At 47.6% G+C, this 24,777-nt stretch overlaps 1 protein-coding gene across 1 annotated transcript in view; it reads right to left on the bottom strand.

The window, feature by feature from the left end:
• Positions 1-22,275, bottom strand: part of UBE2O (ubiquitin conjugating enzyme E2 O) — a 34,723-nt gene extending 12,448 nt beyond the window's left edge. Inside the window, exons 1-12 of the mRNA XM_061558953.1 lie at positions 21,952-22,275; positions 16,191-16,253; positions 13,607-13,717; positions 12,972-13,069; positions 9,666-9,729; positions 8,498-8,641; positions 7,392-7,504; positions 6,131-6,287; positions 5,063-5,829; positions 3,437-3,591; positions 1,993-2,111; positions 1,137-1,271 (exon numbers count right to left, since the gene is read on the bottom strand). Coding sequence (XP_061414937.1) covers positions 1,137-1,271; positions 1,993-2,111; positions 3,437-3,591; positions 5,063-5,829; positions 6,131-6,287; positions 7,392-7,504; positions 8,498-8,641; positions 9,666-9,729; positions 12,972-13,069; positions 13,607-13,717; positions 16,191-16,253; positions 21,952-22,182 — 2,157 coding nt within the window. The 5' untranslated portion in view covers positions 22,183-22,275. The remainder of the gene's footprint in view (positions 1-1,136; positions 1,272-1,992; positions 2,112-3,436; positions 3,592-5,062; positions 5,830-6,130; positions 6,288-7,391; positions 7,505-8,497; positions 8,642-9,665; positions 9,730-12,971; positions 13,070-13,606; positions 13,718-16,190; positions 16,254-21,951) is intronic.
• Positions 22,276-24,777: the final 2,502 nt, after the last annotated feature.

Raw genomic sequence — 24,777 nt, 5'->3', positions numbered from 1 at the left:
CCAACAAGCAACCCTACGACCCACAAGGACCAGCATGGTGAAGCAGGTCCAACAAGCAACCCCACGACCCACAAGGACCAGCATGATGAAGCAGGTCCAACAAGCAACCCCACGACCCACAAGGACCAGCATGGTGAAGCAGGTCCAATAAGCAACCCCACGACCCACAAGGACCAGCATGGTGAAGCAGGTCCAACAAGCAACCCCACGACCCACAAGGACCAGCATGGTGAAGCAGGTCCAATAAGCAACCCCACGACCCACAAGGACCAGCATGGTGAAGCAGGTCCAATAAGCAACCCCACGACCCACAAGGACCAGCATGGTGAAGCAGGTCCAACAAGCAACCCCCACGACCCACAAGGCATGGGGAGAAGACCTCCATTCAAGCGGAGGCTTGACAAACGACCGTGAAATTACGAATAAAGGCCGTCCCTTGCAACTCCCCCTGAGCCAGCTTAACCAAGGCTGTCGATGTAAGTGCCGGCAAATGTAAAAGAAAACAAGTTATGGTTGAAACACGTTGAGCGTGTCAGAATCGGAATGTTTCATTTATCCTGGAGGAATCTGATGAGCTATGAAGCTCATTTTTTCCACACATGTCCAGTAGGGGAAGGTCGGCAAGTTACTTGCCGACCTTCCAGTCTCTTCCTGTTATCCGTGATTATCACAGACCACAGGCACGGTAGTCGACCGCAAGCCGAAATTATACAAGTCTGTATTTATTCATGACCTTTCTCACGGATCACAGGAGTAATTTTTGGAAATGGTAGGAAGTGGACTCCGCTTCCTAATATTTCAAAACATTAGTCCACAATTTTTGAAAATTTGTGGGTTTGGTCTCTCCCTTCATCACAATTTAAATACGTTCCTCTGTAGTAACAAAGGCATTTATATTTCCAATACTTCATTGCTTTATTAAATCACAAGCCATCTCCTCAGTCATGTTAAGTAACACTTGTACGAAGAAAAAACAATTTGAAAACAGCATCCGTGTCTAATGTACGACACACATACATATATACATATATACGACACACATACATATATACATATATACGACACACATACATATATACATATATACAACACACATACATAGATACATATATACGCACATGCGGCTGCACAATTACCTCCTCGGTGGTTGGGATTATCATCTCGGTTTTGCTCAAACGGATAACGGTGTCGGAGATCTGGAACTGAAAGTCTACGTGGTCAGAGATATCGTAAACGCTGACATCCTCTTCTTGATGAAGCAGTACCGGGGCCTGTGAACAGATTCCAAGAGAGACAGTTTCAACGACAACCAATTACTGTCCATAGAGGGGTTTTTTTTGGTTAGATCGCGTAAATATAAATGTGTCGTTAAACCCGCCACGACCCGAACACACACACAGGCAATTAGTGAGGTTTGTCACGCAAGCAAAACGTACCAATTCGTTACTAGTTCAGCACACGGATGTGTTGGCGAGTAAATCCACAACATTTACAATTGGGTTTTACTCTCCAACACACCGGTGTGCTGAACTAGTAACCCACAACATTTACAATCTTTTTTGCCTTACCCACTCTGACAACTCCATATAGGGAAGGTTTATAGTATTCCTGCCACTAAAGCACAATGCCTCACACGTGCTCCACAACTCGTTTTGCAGTGAGGCCCAACGAGTTTAGATCGGATCCACTTGTACATTGCATCCTCTGACAAACAACATGGAATCGGTGGGGCACGATTGTAAAGAATTATCTATTCGCTTCATTTCTTCGTCCGGTAGCAGATTTAACATGATGACGATAACGATGATAGTGATGACGAAGAAACACACTTGGACGTGAACAGCATCTGTTCCCACGTCGGTACAATCACATTACGTCTAAGACAACTTTTCACAAATGTGTTGAATGTATAGGCAGCAACACGTGAAGAGCTCTCTGGCAAAAACTGGGAGGGGCATGCCGGTACCATACACGTCAACGCTGGGCTCTCACCTTCATGCCAAAGCGGTCCGTATCCAAGGTGTACCATGCGATGCAGCAGGTTCGACCCCTGTGGTCGGCAGACTTGACCACGCCGTACACTTCCTTGGGCTCGTTATAGACCGATGACTCTGCGAAACATTTACGACAGGGACTTTGACAGCTCTGTAAACAAACCGAAAAACTGCGTAGACAGTGGTGGCTGGGTAGAAACGTGGCATGGCGATTAGCGTGCTGCGCTGAGAACCGGACGGATTTGAGTTAAATTCCCGGTCATGGTTTTCGTCAGCGGCGACTGATATTCAAAACGGTCATAGGCCTCGCGTCTTCACCGACTCGCACTGACCAGCACAGAGAAGTACAGCCGAGCAAGATCTCACGACCAATACGGTGTGTGGGGAGGCCGTGATCTACCGGTGGAACTGATTTTTTAAATATATTGGACGTCATGAATTGTCACGTGATCAACAGCATGGGAATGCACCGTGCGGTTTGAACACTCTCGGGCGCCTATCAGTTCAACCATTACAGCATGTGAAGTGCATTCGATTATTGATTACGTGACTTTTGGAATCTATAATTGATTGTATAAACGATTCATACACCAAATAGATACCTTTGTCAAAGCATCAAGTCTGCATTAACTACACATACCTTTGGCAAATCATGCACACAAACATGTTCTGATAATATACGCATTTTCTTTGAAACGGATTGGCCTATACCAGAGACAGCCTGCTTCATGGCCTTGTCTCATCACCAGTGTTAGACCATAACACGCCAAAAGGACAACATCTTAACACCTGGTTTCTTGTCAGAAAGGGTCAAATATATTCTTATTTTTAACATTTTTTTTTATACTGGCAAAAGAAGTTTCATAGACGCAGAAACGATTCTTGGCAATCAACAATCGATGCACAAACCGATGTATGTAACATTACAAATAATTTGCAACCATTTTAAATAATCGATTTTTTACAAACAAGAATGAAAAAGTGGCGTTCATACAAATTGCATCTCACAATTGCCGAGTAATCACAGACCAGCGGGTAGACAGTCAAGGCGGTGAGCCGGTAACAATTGCCCAAGCTGTGTGGTCCTATACATATAAAGATGTTTTCAGCCAATAAAAGCATGTTAATATATAGGTGGGAGGAATCCGGAGCACCCGGAAAATACTCACAAGTGCGAGGGGGCAACACTCGATTCCATAGGGAAGGGACCGATGGAAAGATTAGTCCACACACTTTCATGTACCACACACTTCTGGCATGCCAGGGGTATGGCACCTCGACGCCCCCTACAAGGGAGGGAGTTTCGCAACATTTGTGCGATCCACCAACCATCATTTCCACAGCGCTGCAATTCGGGCGCGCACACCCACCGCCGTCCCACTATATTCGACGTACGAGCTGCGAACGCGACATCGGATGTCCGTCTATGATCGATTGCTCACCTCGTTTGTCCATAACAAATGTCCCAGGCCAGAACTCATTTTCATCCATGTGTTGCACAGGAATCAAGTCATTGGATCGGATATTCACCTCCACTTGGCCGTTCTGCCACATCACGTCTGCGTACGTCTTGGTGTGAACCACCTCCACTGCCAGCCTGGAACATGCAAGAGGGAGACGCTACTTACAGCAGCAATAGAAGAAGAAAAAAAACTCACTTAAGCAGCCAACTCCCAATGATCCGTGGATGGATTTTCCGGGGATGCGGAATAAAGGTATGTAATCCGGTCTCTAGTTATACAAGCTGCTCCTCGCTCTGTGCGCATCTGTGACTCGGTACTCAAGTGACCACAAACACACCGGCAAGTGACCAATCACTTTAAGAAACAATGAAAACAACACTGCCGGTCTAGATCATCATCATCACCACCATTCTACGTAATAAAACAATACATATTTACATGTGTGCATAACCCGTGATTTGTATTTCCACTCCAGATAATCGTGAGTTGACTGTTGTCGGCTAATGTCCAAGTAAAAATATACGTGGGTGGTATTAGTACAAGAGCAGTATCATATTCTTTGGGTCTTTCGGTACAGTCACGTAGATAGGTTATTCACATTGTGAATTACACCGAGATAGTCAGGGAACAAACACAAATCAGAAGCATCCCCACATTGACGTGGCGAGAATAGAACGCGTGCTTGTGAACGGGGAGGTACGATGGCGGAGAGAGTGAAGCACCGTGATGGAGTGGTGGCAGCCAAAGGAAAGGAGAGAGCACGTCCAAGGGGATGACCGCCACAGAGATGGAGCGATAGCATTGGCTCGTGTGCGGGAGTGTGATGGAAACAATAAAAAAAACGATCAACTAATTTTATTTTGGCAGGTAAGGCCCACTGAGCCACGCAGCTCTTTTTCAGAAGCGACCTGGCAATCACAAGTGATAGCTCAACAAAAGTGGCTTATCACGTGCAAATTTTTTGCAGCCAAATACTCCTAAACGGGCGATGTTGTTTCTAATTGTGAAGGAAAAAAACAGAGGACCCGGACAAAAATCCACGCGACCACAGGGAGAACATGCAAACTCCAAATATACAGCAGGAGTCAGGGACGGGATCGAAAACACAACCTCCTGCGTACCATGCCAAGCAGATAACATCTCACCACTGCAGGCGCCCATGCATTATGACATTGCAGGACCAGTGAGAAACTGACGTTTAAAATGGTCCGGGCAACTATCGATGCCAACGACTGCCACCACCAACTGCCTTAACACTGGGCTATTGTGTCTGGGCCTGTCGTGTTCAGCCACGAGAGGGGGCGAGTCAACGATGGGGGGCGGCAGGCAGGTGTAGTCCATGTGTTGCCACTACACGATAGTTACATGCCATGTGAGGGTCACGAAAAGACAGCCCATAAAGCTCCGTAAAATGGATTTACTGATGGGAACTTTAAAAAACGATGAGCAGACAACGCATTGCCCTGGGCAGCCCTTTAAAAAGGAATCGATTTCTTCACGGTGTTCAAGCTGCGACCTCGCCAAGCAAGTCATTTACACGGGATGCGGGCACCTCCCCTGGCTCAAGCGCCACACACTTCCGCCGGACGGACGGCGCGTGCTCACCTGTCACCACAACGGATTTCACGGGTGACCTTGGGCTTGCGCTTCTGTTTCATCTTCTTCTTGAGCTTCTTCACGTTGAGCGGAAGCGGCTGCTTCCTTCTGCCGGGCGGCCAGCCCTGGGAGGATGCCGTGGAACTCAAGGAGGAGACGGAACTGGTCTCGTCGCTTTCGTCCGTCCAATCCGCTTCGCCGTCCTCCGGCTCCGACGTGCGTCCGGTCGGGGACACCTTGGCCCTCTTGGAGCCGGAGACGGGTTTGAACATGCCGTCGCTCTCTCCCTGCCTCTTACCGTCGTCGTTCACCACCGCTCCGTCGCTGCGCGCGGCTTCGCGCGCGACGACGTGATTCTCGTTGCCCGCCACTCTGCTTTTTAAGAATTCCTTGACGAAGCTCTGGAGCAACACCGGCAGCTGGTCGTCTTCCTCCTTCTTCCCGTGCAGGTAGGCGAGCAACGCCCGCCCGCCTGGCTGCTCCGTGAAGTGGTCAACGGAGAAACTGTGGCAGAAAGGCGTGTAGCTAATCGTCACCAAGTCATTGGCGATGCTCAGGGTGTGGTTCTCCCAAACTAGACTCCTGTCGCCAAGCGCCACCTCAAGTTCCCCAAAGGCCCCTCGCTGTTTGTCTGCAATATCTTCGCAATTTTCATCGTTTTTTTTCACCGTAGACTCTTTCCCTTCACCGTTTACATCGTCCGCGGCAGCCAAGTCTCCAGCCAGCCGGCTCGCCGAGTTGCTGGGAGACATGCACACCACATGCAGCTCTTCGCTCTGCAACAACACACGACAATATAAATTCACAACTGCCCGCTCCTGTAAACTACACAGTGATTGCCACGTGCAACCGCAGCAACGTACGCCGTGCTCCACACTCGCGTTACAACCAAACGACAAGAAATGCCTTCACAATGTGGTCGCGTATCTCGGAAGCTAAGCAAGTTGAGTCTGGCTAGCACGATCGAGAGTGAGAAAAGCACAAAAGCACGCCAAGCAACTGTAACGTTTCACGCACCCTCCGACGATCATAATGCGCGCTATTTGCGTGTTCACGACGTTCCATCGCGACACCTACCTTGTCATCGTCAACATTTTCATTCAACGGCGGGTTCCAATCAAAGAAGTCCTTGTCTGGTTTGCCGTGCAAGATTTTGGCGCTGGAGCTGATGTTGTACATGACGCGCTCCCCCATCATCATTCGTGCGTGGTCGTAGAAGTTTAATCTCTGAATTCTGGAGAAACGAAGCATTTGCGGCGAAGGATAAGTGGGACACCCCGTAGTCATCCGAAGATGGTCAGAGGAAACAGACAAGGGTACGAATCGCTCCCACAAAATAATGAAAGACATTCATGTCCGTCTGTTTGTGAGATTTCTGGACCAATGTTTTGCATCTTGTTCCTTTACGAATCAGGTAAGCTCTATGACCAGTGTAGACTCTGCGAGGCCAATCGGCAGTCTCGCCACCGAAATAAAAACTGCGACATTGCATTCTGCTAAAAGCAGTACAGCAAAACTGTACAAATTGCATGATGCTCAACTTGGGTGGATTGTGAGTAATACTTAAGTAATAAATCAAACACGTATCAAAATAAAATTGTCATCTTCATAACAAATCAAAGACCTTACAAAAAATGTCTAGACGCAGTGAAGCTTTCTTTGATAAAAAAAATATATAAAATACATTAACATATTCTGAAAAGTAAGATGCATCCAGAACTTGTACCACGTGTCAACAAAGCGACGCTAATCTGGTCTCGCACATACATACACCTGCAGGATTATAACGTGCGCCGCCAAACTTTTTATCAAATATACACGTGGGAAATGTGCCTCTCCTAATCTGGAGAATATGGTACTCCTATTAAATATTACTCACAAAATAAACAAGCGAGCATCTCCTTCACATATCCATCTCTCCCAGATAAAAAACATTCTTACACATACAAAATAATATTATTTTTATATCTACGTGGCTTTACCGAAAGACCCAAAGAATATGAATTCCTGCAAAGATATGCAGTGTCTCATCAGCAGTCCAGATTTCTTAAAGCAATGCAACTGAACTGCCCATCTTACAGGCAAGGACCCTCTCTTCGACATAGAGTCCTAGTCTGATGCAAATTTATACAATGCAGAACTAAAAAGAATCATCAGCATCATCATCGTCGCTGTGTTGAATATGAATACCAAAATAAAGAAACTGGCAGGGTCTCCTTTCCTTCTTAAATATTATTAGGTTTGTGTGTCGATGATAGTTGACCGAGGACAAAAATGAAAGGCATTAACCAGCCTCACACTTGGATACGTGTATCAATATGCATAATGCCGATGGTACCTTGGTAGGAGCTCTTGCGTAACGATTGAACTCGGCGGGTCTATGGAAGAGACTGCTTTCCCAGAAGAGTAACCCATGGTGATCCACCGCACTTCCATCGTGGCCACTTCCACCTGCAAGGGGAGACGACAACGATGTACATTCACGCTTGAATTTTTACAGAAATATGTTCCACCGTAAAAAAAAATCAACAGACTTCGTTGAATCCTGCCAACAGTGTACAGTATAACCTAAGTTGGACCATCGTCATGCGGTTGTTCGCACGCTGCGCTAAGATTCCAGCGACCCCATTTCGAGGCATCGTTGGTGACATCATAACCGGTCCCTGGGTTAATTCACTCGCAACCCGGATAATCCACCCACGGATAAGTCGAGAGATAACTGTATGCGGCTGCCGGCATACTCTTTGTTCTTTCGGTAAAGTCACGTAGTTTATATATCCGGATGGTTTCATAAACAGACATAACTTCAACCGAGAAGATGGATAAAAATTGAGTAATCATTGGAAGGATGTTATTAACCAGGTAAAACCTTAACTGTTCATGGTTGTTCCATCATATCTGCCGGGTACTCGTCTATTTTTCCTAGTTAATTTCCCTCTGCATCTCCAGCGTTTGGTATTGTTGCTACATTGGCATTGTTGCTGCATTGGCATTGTTGCTGCATTGGCATTGTTGCTGCATTGGCATTGTTGCTGCATTGGCATTGTTGCTGCATTGGCATTGTTGCTGCATTGGCATTGCTGCTGCATTGGCATTGCTGCTGCATTGGCATTGTTGCTGCATTGGCATTGTTGCTGCATTGGCATTGCTGCTGCATTGGCACTCGTGCACCACCCGTGCTTCGGTGTTGTTGATGCACTTGGGCTATACCCATCCCCAAACCTTTATGAACAGTTTGCCTTTAGAGGCTGACTCCTTTGCCTGATGACGACCGCTTGTGTTGCGATCGAAACGTCGTGATTTGTTTTATTTTATTCCTAACTACGTGACTTTACCGAAAGAACCAAAGAGTATGGATTCCTGCAGTCACGAAAGCTTCAAATCAAGGCTGCCGGCATGTTGAACGACGCGATAATTAGTGAAGGATGTTAGGTCAGCTCTTACCTTCTCCACCAGAGCTTTAAAGTTGCTTTTCTTTCGGATAACTGGCTTCACACCAGACAACCATTGCACGTTCGCAAAGGACTTGGATGGCCCAATGAGCAACTGGCTGGGGTAGAACCCCGAGTGCTCGCTGAAAAACACTCCCTGAACAACGCGCACACAACGAAACGGCACGCAGTGGCAACAAAAGAGCAGAGTGAGTGGTTTACGCCGGTTCACGCCGTGCGCTCGGGAAACAATGAGGATTTAGGAACCAGTCAATATAATGCTGCCAAAAAATTTGCAGCGCTACATTTATGTAATATATATATTTTAAATGTGCTCGTGCGCAGGTATTGGGTGGCTTTTGCGTGGCAGGATCATGAGAACGGCGACGACTTGGGGAGGCCTTCATTCAGTAGAAGATTGATAAAGGGCTCAGGATGATGAATTTAAGCGAGGAGAGTGGCGATGCAGCAGTTAGCGCACTGTGCTATAAACCCAGCGACCTGGGTTCAATTGCCAGCCATGGCTAACATCGACGGCAAGTGATATCCAAGATGGTCCTTGGTCCACCGTTCCCCTTCACCAACCCATAGACCTGTGCGGTGAAGTATGGCTAAACAAACCCTCCTTGCCAAACAGAGCAGGGAGGTTTTCACCGAGCAGTGGATTGCCAAAAGGGGTGTACGTAATTATTATACAAGTGAAGTGACATTTGAGGGTGTTGATCAAATAATAACAATCATCAAAATGGTCTACGCTTACCCAGAAGAGTCTTAGTCTTTTACAGACTACTTTTCAGAAGGGTTACGCATTTGACCAATTCCATTTGCGAGTGCTTGACACGTGTGAGGTACGCAGGGTACACCGAGAGAAAGCGGGTAATAGTCAAATCTCGGCCACAGACGGGTAAAATAATCCATTGTACCTGGCTGCCTCACAGGATAAACCCTACAATACCTGGCATTCCCATGCAGTCATCCATCCAAGTGTTATTGAGGCTTAAAACTGCTTGGATTCTTAAATCCTGACAAGATCTGCGACATAGAGGATGATTTGCCGGGCGGAAATGTAAGCATTTAACGTTTAACTTTTAGATAAAAAACAAGGTCATACATTAACTTGTGGTGCAATGGCAATACATTTTAAAAACAAAGATCACGTGTGCACATTGGTAGAGCTTTACCGAGTCACTTGGGTGAGGATTCACGTCTTGAAGTTTGCAGGCGTCGTCCACGCTCATGGCACACCTACAACGGTAGAATACAAATCACATCATCACACCCACTAACATCAATCACATCATCACACCCACTAACACCAAACACATCAACACACCCACACCAGCAGAAGACAAATCACATCATCACACCCACTAACACTAATCACATCATCACACCCACTAACACCAATCACATCATCACACCCACACCAGTAGAACCCCAATCACATCATCACACTCACCAACACCAATCACATCAATACACCCACACCAGCAGAACCCCAATCACATCATCACACCCACTAACACCAAACACATCATCACACCCACACCAATAGAACACCAAAACATCAACACACTGTCCGGCATGCTGAGCACATGCTACTCCTGCCTATGGACCATGAGTAACTTGGTAATCGAATGAAAAGTAAATTTCAACATTTAAAAGTTAACAAATTACGTCAAATCCAGTATGAGGAAGGTGCAGCAAACACACTTTGACATTCTGTAAATATTTCCCCACCCCCCGTATCAAAGTTAATCGTAAAAGTGTAAAGAAATACAATTCAGTGAAAAACACTTTGTGACAGATGTTGTGAAATCATTGGTAACCAGGCCTGAGAGCATCATCTCATGAAACTTGACGGCCCAGTGTAATCACCGGTGGCCGAAAACTCCGATTCAGATTCAGGATTTAAGCTCAGAGCTCCAGCGCTTTCCTCGGAGCCACCAGGCCACCTCGGCGCAGAAGGCCTTGCACAGGAGGACTTGACAAAGTGATTCTCCTGAAACCCTTTCAAATAAATTAATCAATCGTGCGATCTCTTTGCGAAGAGCTTGGGTGGCCGCCTAGGATCCCCGCTTTTGTTGTCCTCTGCCCTGATGATGCATTTGTTTTACCTTGAGACCACTCTGCTCCTCCGTGAGGTTATCAAACCATTGGCTGTCAGTTGCCACCCTTTTGTGGTGTAGTTGCGCGTATCTTTGCCGAGGTCTTTCTGCAGGCTCGTATGCAGAATGCCGTAACAAAAATTTGACAAATCTCTTCCAATTAAACTATCCGTTAACTCCTCTCCAGTCTTTGCCATTCCTCGAACCTCACAATTGTTTAGAACGCAGTCCTTTTCGTTTTAGTGGGGTGGAGGGGCAGTGGTCTGGCTGGTAGGTTAGGGTCGGGTTTGGCAGAGGGGGCTACCTGCCTAGGCTTAAGTACACACTCATCATCATAATCATCGTTTATTATTTATAAATGCTCCTCCCATACAATACATCACGAGGCGCCAGCCAGTACATTCCCTCTGCTGCCACCACCACCACCACTGTCTACAGGCTTCTCCCAGACTCCCAATGTAACCGTGCCCGCCACTGCAGTTGATGTGTAGCTACAGGCAGCCCGACCAGTGAATGGCAACTCCATGCCCAATCGCTGCCACCAGACCACGAGGGGCAGCGGGGGGGGGGGGGGGAAGGGGAAATTAAAACTACAATACCACTGTTAACAAACATCGTACATGGACAGCCTCTGTCAATCCACTGCTGGAAGCGGGGCCTCCCCCATGCCGTGTGGGTCGTGGACAATACTTCACCGCGCTGGTCACAGTGGGTAGGTGAAGGCGGCTACAATAGCAAATACACGATTACAGTGTGTGAGCAATGCATTCAAGGATTTGCACGCTTATCAGCGCAATGGGCTCCCAGGTCTCCGTGCCACACGAGGCATCACGGAACTCTGCTCTACGCGGGAGGCCTGTCACGGCTACGGTCAAGGTATGACAGATCGTAGTAAGGGGACTGTAATGAGGAGATTGGGTTCACACCGGCACCTGCACGGATGACACCAGCCCCCTGAATGTAGGCGACTTATTCATAGATGAGGATTATAAATAAACCGAAACATGACCATGAGGCATTAACAACCAACTTGGTTGAACTAACGAACATTAAGATGTGCAGCCCCGCCATTACTTGCTCATGACACTGCTGCAGTATTTGGCCAATTCTTCCATGCTGGTCAAACGTCTTCAAGGAGGGGGGAGTACCCACACTTTACCCCACTGCACGAGAACTGCCCAATCGACTGTGGTTACCCATACACACTGCTGGGTGGCCAGAGGTGAGGGAAAGGTAATGTCAGTGCACAGCCCGCACCGCCGATTATCACGGTTTGGCTACGTCAGCGTACATACGTACATGCGCTGTGAGTGATTGTTTAAAACAATCTGAAAGAGGTGGACTCGCCTCATGGAACAATACACGTCGGTAACTTGTTATACACACACACACGTGTGCCGGCAGCTAGTCACACAGTCGCTTGTCACATGTTTTATTTATTTATATATCCAGGAGAACAAGACTGAGTCTGCAAGCTTTTTTTCAGGAGGGTGCTGGATGAAAATGTTTGGCCAATTCCATTAGTAAGCGTTTGGCTCTATGTGGAAGCAAATTGGAATTGCCGGAAAAAACCCCAAGCTTCACCGGGGGCAACAAGATGGTACATTAAAGACAGATTTCAGACGAGGCGAACAGTACCGACGGGTAGGCTTTTGCAAACAATATTATGAATTGTAATCCATTTCGTGGGTCAAACCTCAACATTTAAATGGGTACGACGTTCCGCTGAGAGTTACAACTGGCATCGTCAGGCAGTGAGCCAGGATCGGGCGGAGGGTTTACGACACGCAATTTTACTTACGGGATCTGACCCAGAAATATATATCAAAGACGAATGACACACAGTACAGATGGGCGCCACAGACAGTACAAACAAGGCAGGCAAATCAATCGAGACTAGAAAGGAGAGCACAAGAATGATTCATTCTTCAACGACATCAAAACTTCACAATCGTTACAATTCATTGAAAATTCTGAGGGGGCAGGCGGGGTGGGGGGTAAATTGTTTTGACATGCGTGCAGGTCACGAAGTTGATCCAGGGGGTGAGGTGTACAGTACTCTCGGTTCTTTCGGTAAAGTCACGTAGGAAAAAAGTAAAATAAATCAAATCACGACGTTTCGATTGCAACACAAGCAATCATCATTAGGTGGGAAAACTACAGCAAGAATTTTTTTGCTGAAGTGGGAGGAAAAAAAAAAATCTCGCTGTGTTTTTCCCACCTGATGATTGCTTGTGTTGCAATCGAAACGTCGTGATTTAATTAATTTTATCTACCTACGTGACTTTACCGAAAGAACAAAGAGCATGGATCCCTGAAGTCACGAAAACTTCAAATCTAGATTGAGGTGTCCAGTGTTGACGTTGAGTTGAGTCTCACCTGGCGCCATTCGACAGTGTGATGATCAACTGCGACTTGACGTCAAGCACACGTCCCAGCCAGCAATCCATCTGCACGTAGTCCCCATACGCATACGGCTGAGGAATACCGATGAAGCTCGTGAGAAGCGGCAAACACGGGGTGTACAGCTATCACAACAGGAAACATTCATCGCGCTTCAAGCAGCATTTAAAATATGGGTCCCACGTACAGGTATGGTTATGTCGCAATGCCTTTACAGTTAATTTCACTATTTTTATTTTACCGGGCAAGGTCAAAGGGCTACGTAGCTTTTTTCCACAAGCGACCTGGCCACAAATGATAGCTCAACGAAGTGGCTTATAATGTGGACATGTATAGCAGCCAAATACTCTAAATGCATATTTCTAGATGTGGAGGGGAAAAACCAGAAGACCCGGAGAAAAATCCACGTGACCATGGAGAACATGGAAACTCCAAATCTACAGACGACAGAGGGTCGGTGTCGAACGCACGACCTCCGGTATTCCCAGGCGAGTGAGTTAACTCGACGGATATGTACAGGAGTCACTCATTCTGGCACACTTCCGCTGGATGACGAGAACGCATTCCGTTGACCAAGCGACAAAGTTCACGTTGGGTGTTGCCGCACTCACCGTGAAGTAGCTAAGGTCTCTGGTGTTCACGGGGTAGATCATTTCTCCAGATCCGAGCAGCACAACGGTGCAGTAGACCTTGACATCAAGCACGGTTCCAGACTGAGCCTCCTGCAGCACGCACAAATGGCACGCATCAACCGTATAGCCGACACAGAAGGGTTGGGCCAAGTGGCGTTCGCAAGCGCCTATTTAGAGCCAAAGCAACCCATTGGTGGGTGACGTGGCCGGCACAAACCACCACGACGCCTTTATCTTCCCAGTGCTGATGTAGAAACATGCCTTTAGATTTTATGGCTGCGATAGATTTGCACGCGATAAACCACTTCGTTGAGCTAACGCTTGTGGGCCAGATCGCTTCTGAAGAAGAATCTAATAGCTCAGTGGGCTTCACCTCGTAAAATAAACATAGATTTATATATATATATATTTCTCGTGATTCGCTTATCTTGCTATACTTTAACTTCGTGCTCCTATCGTGTTTTTTTTGTTTGATGTTGTAACGTTCTGACCCACCCCTCATGGCCTTCTGTAAAACAAGAGCTTTATAGCTCATGAGATTCCTCCTGAAATCTAAATAAAGATTCTGATTCTGGTACACTCTGCACCAGGCAGTACGCCGCTGAAGATCGACATAAGAGATTAAAATTACAAACTGCTGGAGGAATGTAGTTAAAATACAAATAACCATGTCTAATGTATTCTTGGTTATATTATTAAATATAATATATGAATATTGTTTTATTATTTCCCTTCTACGTGACTTTACCGAAAGAACCAAGAATATGAATCCCTGCAGTCACGAAAGCTTTAAATCAAAATTGTATGTCTAATGTAATTAAGATACATATTACCAATTACTTTGAGCTGTGTAATTAAGGTGCCAATTACTCGTGTCACAAAATTACATGATTAAATAACGTATAGGTTAGATACTGTCCACCTCTGTTAGCTGCTTATTTACAGGCGAGTTTTCCCAGACCTGCTTGAGATATTTCTTCTCGCCGCTGTCACTAGGTCTGGCCAGGGACTCAAAACTCAGGTGGCCTGGTTCGCAATTGCGCGCCACAGCTCCCCCGTGCACGCAGAAACACCACGAGTGGCGACAAGATCAACACATCTTCTTGGCTTCTTTCGGTAACTGTCACGTAGAAGGGAAGCAATAAAATAATAAAAATAAAACATAATAAAATAATATAATGTTTTATTTTTATTATTTTATTACTTCCCTTCTACGTGACTTTACCGAAAGAACCAAGAAGATGAATCCCTGCAGTCACGAAAGCTTTAAATCGAAGATCAACACAGCTGGGCAAAGGCTGAAGCTGAGTTTCACGTCAAGGTCTCGGTCTCTGCCGCTCATTAAAAGGTTCAAGTCGGTGAATTCCTTTCCTGTTCCACGCAACAGGGTCTCGGGCAGTGGGTTGGCCAGTTTCTTTTGGTTCAAACATGAAAGGCGTCCGCGTGCCCCAGTGCTGCTGGCGCTCTTCACGTGAATGAGACTCCACTGAGCAGCGATGACAAACCACCCATCAAGCTCTGCCCTGGGGACTTGTAGTGAGAGTGACGATGCATTTTTATAAAAAAAAATCGTGACAACAGCTCAAGGGCATGACCAAATAAACTTGATGAGTTATAATTGCTTGTGGTTACAATTTAACTCGATAATCGTTTCTCTATTTTCATCGTTTTGCAATGTTTCTCAGGTTTTGTCGATCTTCAAATCTTGATTAAACTTCAAATCTAGATTTGTCTATCTCGCTTGCACTGCTCTGTCCCTCCCATCGGTGAGCATTAACTGGTATATCCAGAGGGTTGGCGGATCGGTAGGTTTCTCGACAGCGTCGTTAATCCGACCGAAATGATAACCGAGCCCAGGAATGATGAGTCTCTAAGCAGATAATGCTTAATGATTTTGCGTTCAAGTTGATAAACAAGAGACCACACTGCAACAGGGTTACCAAAAATGTGCCAGCAACATCTTGTAGTACATTTTTTATTATCCAAGGGTGTGCACCTGTTGCTAAATATCTACTAAGAGCGTAACAGTTCATATGCCAATTTAAAACTGTTCATCAGAAAACATTTTCACATTTTATTTCATATCATGCTTTCATGGTGTATCGTGCAGCATCCAAATCGTATTCACTCTCTCGCCCTATTTATGTGTGCTATGAAGAAGAGCCCCCTTGCCAAAGCATCACCCATCACACGTTTCTTTTATGGCCAGAGTGGTATTGACAATTGTGTTGAGCTTTCTGATATTTGTTGCTTCTTCACTGCTGTCAAATGCAGTACAATCGAATAATTTGCTTCAACAAATTCAGCGGGTGACAACAGAGAGGAGAGTGTTTCGTGATAACCATTTCCTGCAGTGTAATCGAATCTGGCGTATACACACATTTCTATGCATGTGTAGTGAATGTGTGAATTAACAGTTGCCACCTGTACTAGGTTTCCCAGATCATCTTCTGTTCAGACCATAATCACCGATGTAACAATTCACCCAACCGCACAAGTGGTATGTTGTTGTACATTCAATGCATCATCTGCAGTGTTGCGTGGAGCCGCGCGAGGCACTTACCAACTGATTCCCGCCACGTCTGACGATGTCTCTCGGCATCAAAGATCGGTCTACGAGCTTCAGCTGAAAGACAAGTCGGTGTTCGCGCACCGTAAGATCACCAGTCAATTTGCTAAATAAAACATCGTTAGAAAACACTTTGCTTATGGCTGAAACAAAAACACATATGCGAATGTGTCTGAAAGCACGCCTTCTTCACAGGAGAAATAGAAGGTGCAGTGAAATATTGAGAAAACATTTTAGGATGTGGGAGATTTAAATGGCCAATATAAGTGTAAATGTATCTTCCAAAGATGTAAATTATGATGACCTTTCCAGCAAGGACACTCAAGATGCGGTTGATGTTGTCTCCATTGAAAGTGTATGCCTTTATTTCACCGATCCAGCTTTCACAAGTGCCGAAAGGAGGCACGGAGAGACGCATACATGCCACGAAACGGAAGTGGCCTTTCGGCAGGACACGTTACGGTGAGAAGGGGACGGTGGCTCGTGGTGGTCATAAATATGGAGGCAGCCGAAGGAGTAAACACGGAAAAAAGGATTGTCGAGCACACAGACTGAGCAATGATATTCGTTTATATGCAGTGGCTACGCTGAGTTCTGCATTGTAAGGCCCTGAGGAATGACGACGGTTAGGGGAAGCCTTCATCTAGCAGTAGCTAATAATGGTTCAGAATGGCTGGTCATTAGATAAGAAAACCTTAAAACCATACATTGCTGCTACATATAAGTACTTGACAATAACATTTACTGAACAAATGCCGCAATGGTTCAATGCTGGCGCAGTATATTATGGTTTTGACACGAGCACAGATTACTAATTATACCATCACGCATCAGTCATGCAACAATGCATCCATGAACATTGATTATTACCCTCACGATGCACGCAGTCAAATGATGCAAGAATCGATTACACACAAACGGCATGCAAGCAGCATGCAAAAAAATATTTTGGCTCATTGGTGAGGGACACGGCAAAAATATTCAACCACAAAAACCTAGACGTCCCTAACTACATCAACTCGAATTGATGCAGATACTAATCATTAATCAATTTGTGGGGCAGGGGGTGAGACAGGGAGAAGACGACTATCTGACGAGCTTACATCACATCAGTGGCGAGCGTGATATGTTCCGCATGCTGAACTTCTTCTGCACAGTACGTAGACAACCGGGCTATATCGGCGGTGCAGGAAGCCGTCCGAGGCATCTCTCCCTCATGGACACCAAACCACCAGAGCAGTTTTGGTAAAACGTGGTCAAATCACTCCGACGACTACGCCACCGCGTGGAAAGGCATCCACCTCCGATCGGCGCCGTTGGCCACGTAGGGTGTGAAAGAAGTTCAACGCACGTACACACACCCCGCAGTGGGACTGCCAAAGGGCTGGTACACATGTACGAGAGAGGGGGGGGGGTAAACCAACCTGTCTTTTTAACACTGTATAGCAATTTGAAAACAATGAGTGTAAAACAGCGGTGTTTACGTTCGCTGGCATCAACTTGCTGCAAAGCAGCAAAATGGGAGAGAGAGAGAGAGAGAGAAAAAAAACGCGTTGCATATTACTGTGACTGCTGTTTGCGCGAGCAAGCATTGCGTAAACACAATACTCTCGTACAACACATTTAACTTCACCCTCCACCAGGGCTGCGAGAGATGGTGCAGTGCCTGGTGTCATTAAGAAGTAGACGATTCAAATTACGCTGCTGTCGATTTGCAAAAACGACACGTGCAATTTGGTATCGACAGCCACTGTGATTACATAATCGGCGTGAAGGCATGGCAGTGCGTGAGTGAAGGTGCCGTGGGTAGGAAGATGGTTGGAGACATCCATTGCCAGCCGCCGGTTCACGAGAACAAACCACAACGAGCAGCTCGGCACAAACACCGCCTCACCACAACACCACTCTAACCACAACACCACGTCTAACCACAACACCACTCACCACAACACCACTCTCACCACAACTCTAACCACAACACCACCTTACCACAACACCACTCTAACCACAACACTACCTCACCACAACACCACTCTCACCACAAGACCACTCTAACCACAAGACCACTCTAACCACAACACCACTCTAACCACAACACCACTCTAACCACAACAGCACTAACCACAACACCACTCTAACCACAACACCACTCTAACCACAACACCTCTCTAACCACAACACCTCTCTAACCACAACACCACTCTCACCACAAGACCACTCTAACCACAAGACAACTCTAACCACAACACCACTCTAACCACAACACCACTCTAACCACAACAGCACTCTAACCACAACACCACTCTAACCACAACACCACTCTAACCACAACACCACTCTAACCACAACACCACTCTAACCACAACACCACTCTAACCACAACAGCACTAACCACAACACCACTCTAACCACAACACCACTCTAACCACAACACCTCTCTAACCACACACCTCTCTAACCACAACACCACTCTCACCACAAGACCACTCTAACCACAACACCACTCTAACCACAACACCTCTCTAACCACAACACCTCTCTAACCACAACACCACTCTCACCACAAGACCACTCTAACCACAACACCACTCTAACCACAACACCACTCTAACCACAACACCACTCTAACCACAACACCACTCTAACCACAACACCACTCTAACCAAAACCCACTCTAACCACACCACTCTAACCACACACCACTCTCACACAGACCACTCTAACCACAAGACCACTCTAACCACAACACCACTCTAACCACAACAGCACTCTAACCACAACAGCACTCTAACCACAACACCACTCTAACCACAACACCACTCTAACCACAACACCACTAACCACAACACCACTCTAACCACAACACCACTCTAACCACAACACCACTCTAACCACAACACCACTCTAACCACAACACCACTCTAACCACAACACATACTCTAACCACAACACCACTCTAACCACAACACCTCTCTAACCACACCACCAATCATCTAGCCCCAACAACTCTCTCACCACATCTGTCTAACCACAACACCTCTCTAGCCTCAAGACCTCTCTAATCATAATACCTCTCAAATCACAAGACCTAATTGGCCCCAACACTTACCTAACCACAACACCTCTATAACCACGTGTCTAACCACACCACCTCTCCAATCACACCACCTATCATGCCCCAACACCTTTCTTCTAACAACATCTCTCAGTTAACACTCATCCCTACCTACCAGCGAGATGTGGCGTGTGGAGACTCGGTGTTGTGCGACTTTAGAAATGAATATTTAACGTTGCCTTTATTTCCAGCCCCGAGATTGTATTCTGATTGTGCTCTCCGAGGCAAGCCACGGTGAATCTATTCGCAGAGCAGAACTGCCCGTGGAAGAGGACATCACAGACCTACCACTGAGATACGTTTCAGTGAGCTACGGTCCACAAAGAAGGGGGGGGGGGGGTCCACCGACTTTCCCATGAGGGTGATGTAACAATCACTGCTGCCTCGATTCAATTCCAGAATCTCAGGAGGGGCCAAAACTCACTCTGACTTCTGAGGAATCGCCGCAACCTCAAGACCCAAAGACAAGAATATTGATTAGGTGTCGCCTAACCCAGGCCGTTTGAAAGGCCTGGGTTAGGCGTCATCCTTGTCCGCACAAAGCCCTGCATGAATTCACAACTGAGGCAGAATAATGACGTTATAATGACAATGATTGAGCTTCAATGAGAAGCCGGGACTCGGTTCAGAGTGACCCAACATTGGGGAGGTTTAAGGAAATTCCATTAGCCGGGCGTTTGAATCATGAATTAGAAACTAAAGTGCATAAACATGCACCAATATTTTAACGTCTACAGAAGAGTAGCTTATTTTGATTTAAACTTGAATGTAATTTGTGCACGTGTTGTATGGCTAACTTTTGTTGTGTTGTAGTGTACGTGTATTGCTACACTATTCGCCTTTGGCGTTCTCTGGTGTGACACTGGTGAGACTTGGTGTAGGCCGAGCAGTTTCGAAGACAATGCCCCATGTATTATCTTATCATGTTTGTTAGCATGTTCACCACCAAGTAAATATGCTTAATGCAAGTATTTGATTCCTTGCAAAAGGTTTCTATTTGGTGTTTGAACATCTTAACACAACTTCTGTTTCAGACTGTCTCCTCGACAGACCTGCTCTCCACCTGAGGACGGCTGCTTGCATTGTGGCTGAAATGTCGTGAGAATTATTTTATGTTTTATTTTTATTATTTTATTATTTCCATTCTACGTGACTTTACCGAAAGAACCAAGAAGATGAACTTCTGTTTCATTTCCAATAAAGGTCCAACCTATTCTTCTGCATTTATACGTTTGTATTGAGTTTATTTCACGTATTCGATCTCCCACTGTGTGATCCAGGTCACCTTTAAAACGCACACGACACGAGTTGACAGTAGCGGTGTTGCAGTGGTGGCCGCACTCAACTCCGAACCTAACCCACCCCAGTTCCAATCCCAGGCCACGGCGAGCGATACCAGAACCACCCCCCTGGATATCGTCCACACAGACGGGGGACCAGCGTGGTGAAGTATGGTCAAACAATCCCCACGTGGGGGCCGGCCGCTGTCAACGTGTGTGTGTCCATGCAGTATACGACTACTACTACTACTACACGATGTGCTGGCCGTTGTCGACATCCAGCAGTGGATGGAGAATGGTCGGGGGTGGGGTAGACGCAGCCTCACTCCCCTGTCATCGAGTACGTGGAGAGGGGGAGGGGAGGGTCCTCGACCAGACAGACGTCAACGGCCATTACAATTATTGTGGTGGTGCCTGACGAAGCGAGAAACAAAACAACGCAATGGAATGACCACCTTTGTGAAGAAGATGAATGATCACCGACAATCCATCAACATCAACAGCAGCGGGCGTTGCGTTGTCCGGCGTCTCGCCCGGCACAGCACGGGGGGCAGGCCGGGCCTTCAGGGCCTAGGCCGCCACCCTGGACCCCTCCGCGGCTTCTGTGCCGACCTCAACGACCCCCCCCTCCCCCCCCGGGGCTCCCGTCTCCCAAGCGCGGAGATTCCCCGCGGGCTCCCCGAGCCAACAGCGCTGAGCCGCCGCCCGGCCCCGGCGCCACGGTGCCCACACCAGCCCGGCGCCTCGGCCTGGACTCCCCGCAGGCTCCTGGGCCTACCCGCGGCTCCCCCGCCCCCCCGCGCTTCCCCGTGCCTCGCCGTCTGCCCCCCCACACACCACACACACACCCCGTGTGTCTCCCCGCATCGCTCTCATCCCAGGCCCCCAATGCCCCCCCCCCCCCCGTAATGCCCCCCCAAGTCCCCCATGCCCCTCGGCATGGCCCTGCCACACCGCCAACAGAATCGCGCCTCTCGCCGCGCGCCTCCACGTTCCTCTCCCCCGTGTCCCCGAAACCCACATCGTCTCCTGCTGCTGCTGCCCCCGTGTCCTCCCACCCCACGTCTCCCCCGTCTCTCGCCCCACGTCTCCCCCCCCCCGTGTCTCCCCACCCACGTCTCCCCCGTCTCTCGCCCCACGTCTCCCCCATGTCCCCACGTCTCTCGCCCCACGTCTCCCCCCCCCCCCCGTCTCCCCACCCACGTCTCCCCCGTGTCCCCACGTCTCCCCCCCCCCACGTCTCCCACCCCCGCCCAGGCCCGTGCCCCCCCCGCGCCCCCCCCAGGCCCGTGCCCCCCCCCAGGCCCGTGCCCCCCCCAGGCCCGTGCCCCCCCTCCAGGCCCGTGCCCCCCCCCCTCACCTTGCACTCCTTCGCGTCCTGCCGGCTGCCGAGCGGGTACCATTGGACGCGCACGAACCCGCGCTTGAGCGGCTTGGCCTTGTTCTCCTCGTCGTCCGTCTCCGAGCTCTCGCCGCTGCTCATGTCGCCGTGGATGAGGCCCACGACTCCGTATCTGGGCTCGCCCGAGGCCGAGCTCGCGGAGACGAGGTCCTCGGTGAACAATAAACGCTGCGCTCCGGTGTCGGCCATGCCGCTGCCGCCGCCGCCTCCGCCGCCGCTGCTGCTGCTGCCGCTCGCCGCCGCCGCCGCCTCCTCGTCGACCACCAGCAGGGATGACGTCACCGCGCCGCGAGCACGCACTTGCCGGAAATTACGTCATCCGCCACTGCGCGGATGACGTCATGCTCGCTGGCGGGGGAGGGGGGTCTCGCGACGTCATCCGACGGGCGGCGGGGGAGAAGGGGGTTATGACGTCACCCCAACTAGTCGCAACTTAGTGGACGTGCACGTTGCCTGGCACAGGCGCGCCGTGATGGCGAATGGCGGGGAGCGGTTTTGGTCAACGAGGGGCGAGACGAGAGGGGGAGACTCGGAACGATGAACAACAACATCAAGCGATGGCTCGGGTTGGGCAGTAACTTATTTATATCTACGGTGACCTTTGCCGTCATAGATGTATAAGTACTTACCTACGTGACTTTACCGAAAAAAACCTAAGAATATGAATAAGTATAAGTACTTGTTCAGGGGCCGTCCATAAATGACGTCACGCGATTTTGGACGATTTTTGACCCATCCCCTCCTCCGTCACATGGCGTCACAAAAAGTCAGCCCCCCCCCCTCAAATATAAATGACGTCACGCACCTGGGGGGGGGGTCAGACATTTGTGACGATTTGTGACGTCACATCAAAATGCGCAACTTTAAATAAATATAGACAACACGTTCTACTTAATTAAATAAACTTTGTAATAAATATTTTCTCCTACAACATCAGAGTGCAGCGCCACATTAAATACGCGCTACAATGATAATAGTTTAAAGAGATTTGAAGCATGTTTCATTTGGGGGGGGGGGGCAGAGCTTTGTGACGTCATATTTGAGGGGGGGGGGTCTGACTTTGTGACGCCGCGTGACGAGGGGGGGTCAAAAATCGTCCAAAATCACGTGACGTCATTTATGGACGGTCCCTATGCCAGAAAATGTCTCTGCATTTAACTTTTAGTTCGGTTGAGTTTATTGAGTAATATTCGTGTTTTTATTTGTTATTGAAGGTTGGTGTCTGTTACTCAGTCACAATTCGATTAACTATTCATACGCGTGTTTAAAAACTGATCAGAAGACATTGTCAATTGTTATCACCATGGTGTAAAATTGCAATTTAAAACTCGAATTGTCCTTTTTCTCTGGCCTGTCTCTTTGTGCTATAAGGGTCGTTGTCTAAAACGTCGCCTATTATTATATGTATTGTGTTTTTTCTTTTAAGGAGTTTGCTTATTGAGCACAACTGCTCCAATTTGTTTCGATTTAAAGCTTTCGTGACTGCAGGGATTCATCTTCTTGTTTCTTTCGGTAAAGTCACGTAGAAGGGAAGTAATAAAATAATAAAAATTATTACTTCCCTTCTACGTGACTTTACCGAAAGAAACAAGAAGATGCTCCAATTTGATTTCAGCGGGACAAGAAATGACGTCACCGCCTACAGGCGTGCCGACGATCTCATTGGCGTGACGTCACCGCGACTCGTGACGACCGCGGGCACCGCGGCACGTGACGTCAACGTGTTGTGACGTCACCACAGTTGCGTTACGTAATCCGCGGCAGTTATTCACTAGCGCCCCTAGTGGCTTGTCAATGATAGTGAACCGTGGCTTCTAATAGAAATAAAATGCTGGATAATGCTGCGCCCGGTACGTTGCATTTTTATGTCATCGTTGAATTTGCGGGTAAGGGGCCGCCCATAAATGACGTCACGCGATTTTGTACGATTTTTGACCCCCCCCCCCTTCGTCACACGGCGTCACAAAGTCAGACCCCCTCTCAAATATGACGTCACAAAGCTCTGCCCCCCCCCCCCCCGAAAACCATATTTCCATCTTTTTTTCCCCCACCCCTCCCATTTTTGGATGCACGACGGACGGACACAATAATCCCCTGTGGGCTGGTGCAACCAGGAGATTCCTACCAGTATTAAGATATATCTAGAACATGCGGTTAGCAAACCCCGTCGGATTTGGTTGGTATATTCCTGATCGGCACACCACTTCTTCTGCACGTGGTTAACGGACTTGATGTGCATCATATGGCACCACTTGATAATACTGTATTTCAATATCCATCGAACAGGCATTGTTAATAAAATAACTAGCCGTATATAATTACAGGACTGTTACATGGTCCATTAAATTATTATTTATTTAAACGTGTCTCCATATTTCTCGGCCTTCTTGTAATAAGATCTATTGGCTCACACCTGGTCATAAAGGTCAGCTATTTTCCTGAACGCAGTGGGATGCCTTCAACGGTGTTACATAGATTTGGCGTTTAATAATTCATTATATGGGAAAATTATTTTCAGACTTGAAAATAATGCCTTCGTCCGTCTTCACGAACCATAACCCTGAATTGGTTTCACATTGAAGTCTCATCAACAGCCAAGACGGGTTGCCTGATGATGCATGCAATAACCATACACACGATGTAATTACAATGAGTTCTCCGGTCTTAAATTTCGATTTAAAGCTTTCTTGACTGCAATCATCATCAGGTGATGATTCATTGTGTTGCATGTGTTGCAGTCGAGACGTAGAGAGAATTGTATTGTTTAATTTTTATTATTTTATT

Source organism: Lethenteron reissneri, chromosome 3, assembly GCF_015708825.2.
Source record: "Lethenteron reissneri isolate LAM-NWPU_2019-01 chromosome 3, ASM1570882v1, whole genome shotgun sequence".
Classification (NCBI taxonomy): Eukaryota; Metazoa; Chordata; class Hyperoartia; order Petromyzontiformes; family Petromyzontidae; genus Lethenteron; species Lethenteron reissneri.
Note: the sequence above shows the minus strand (reverse complement) of the source record. Positions and strands in the feature narration are given on the sequence as shown.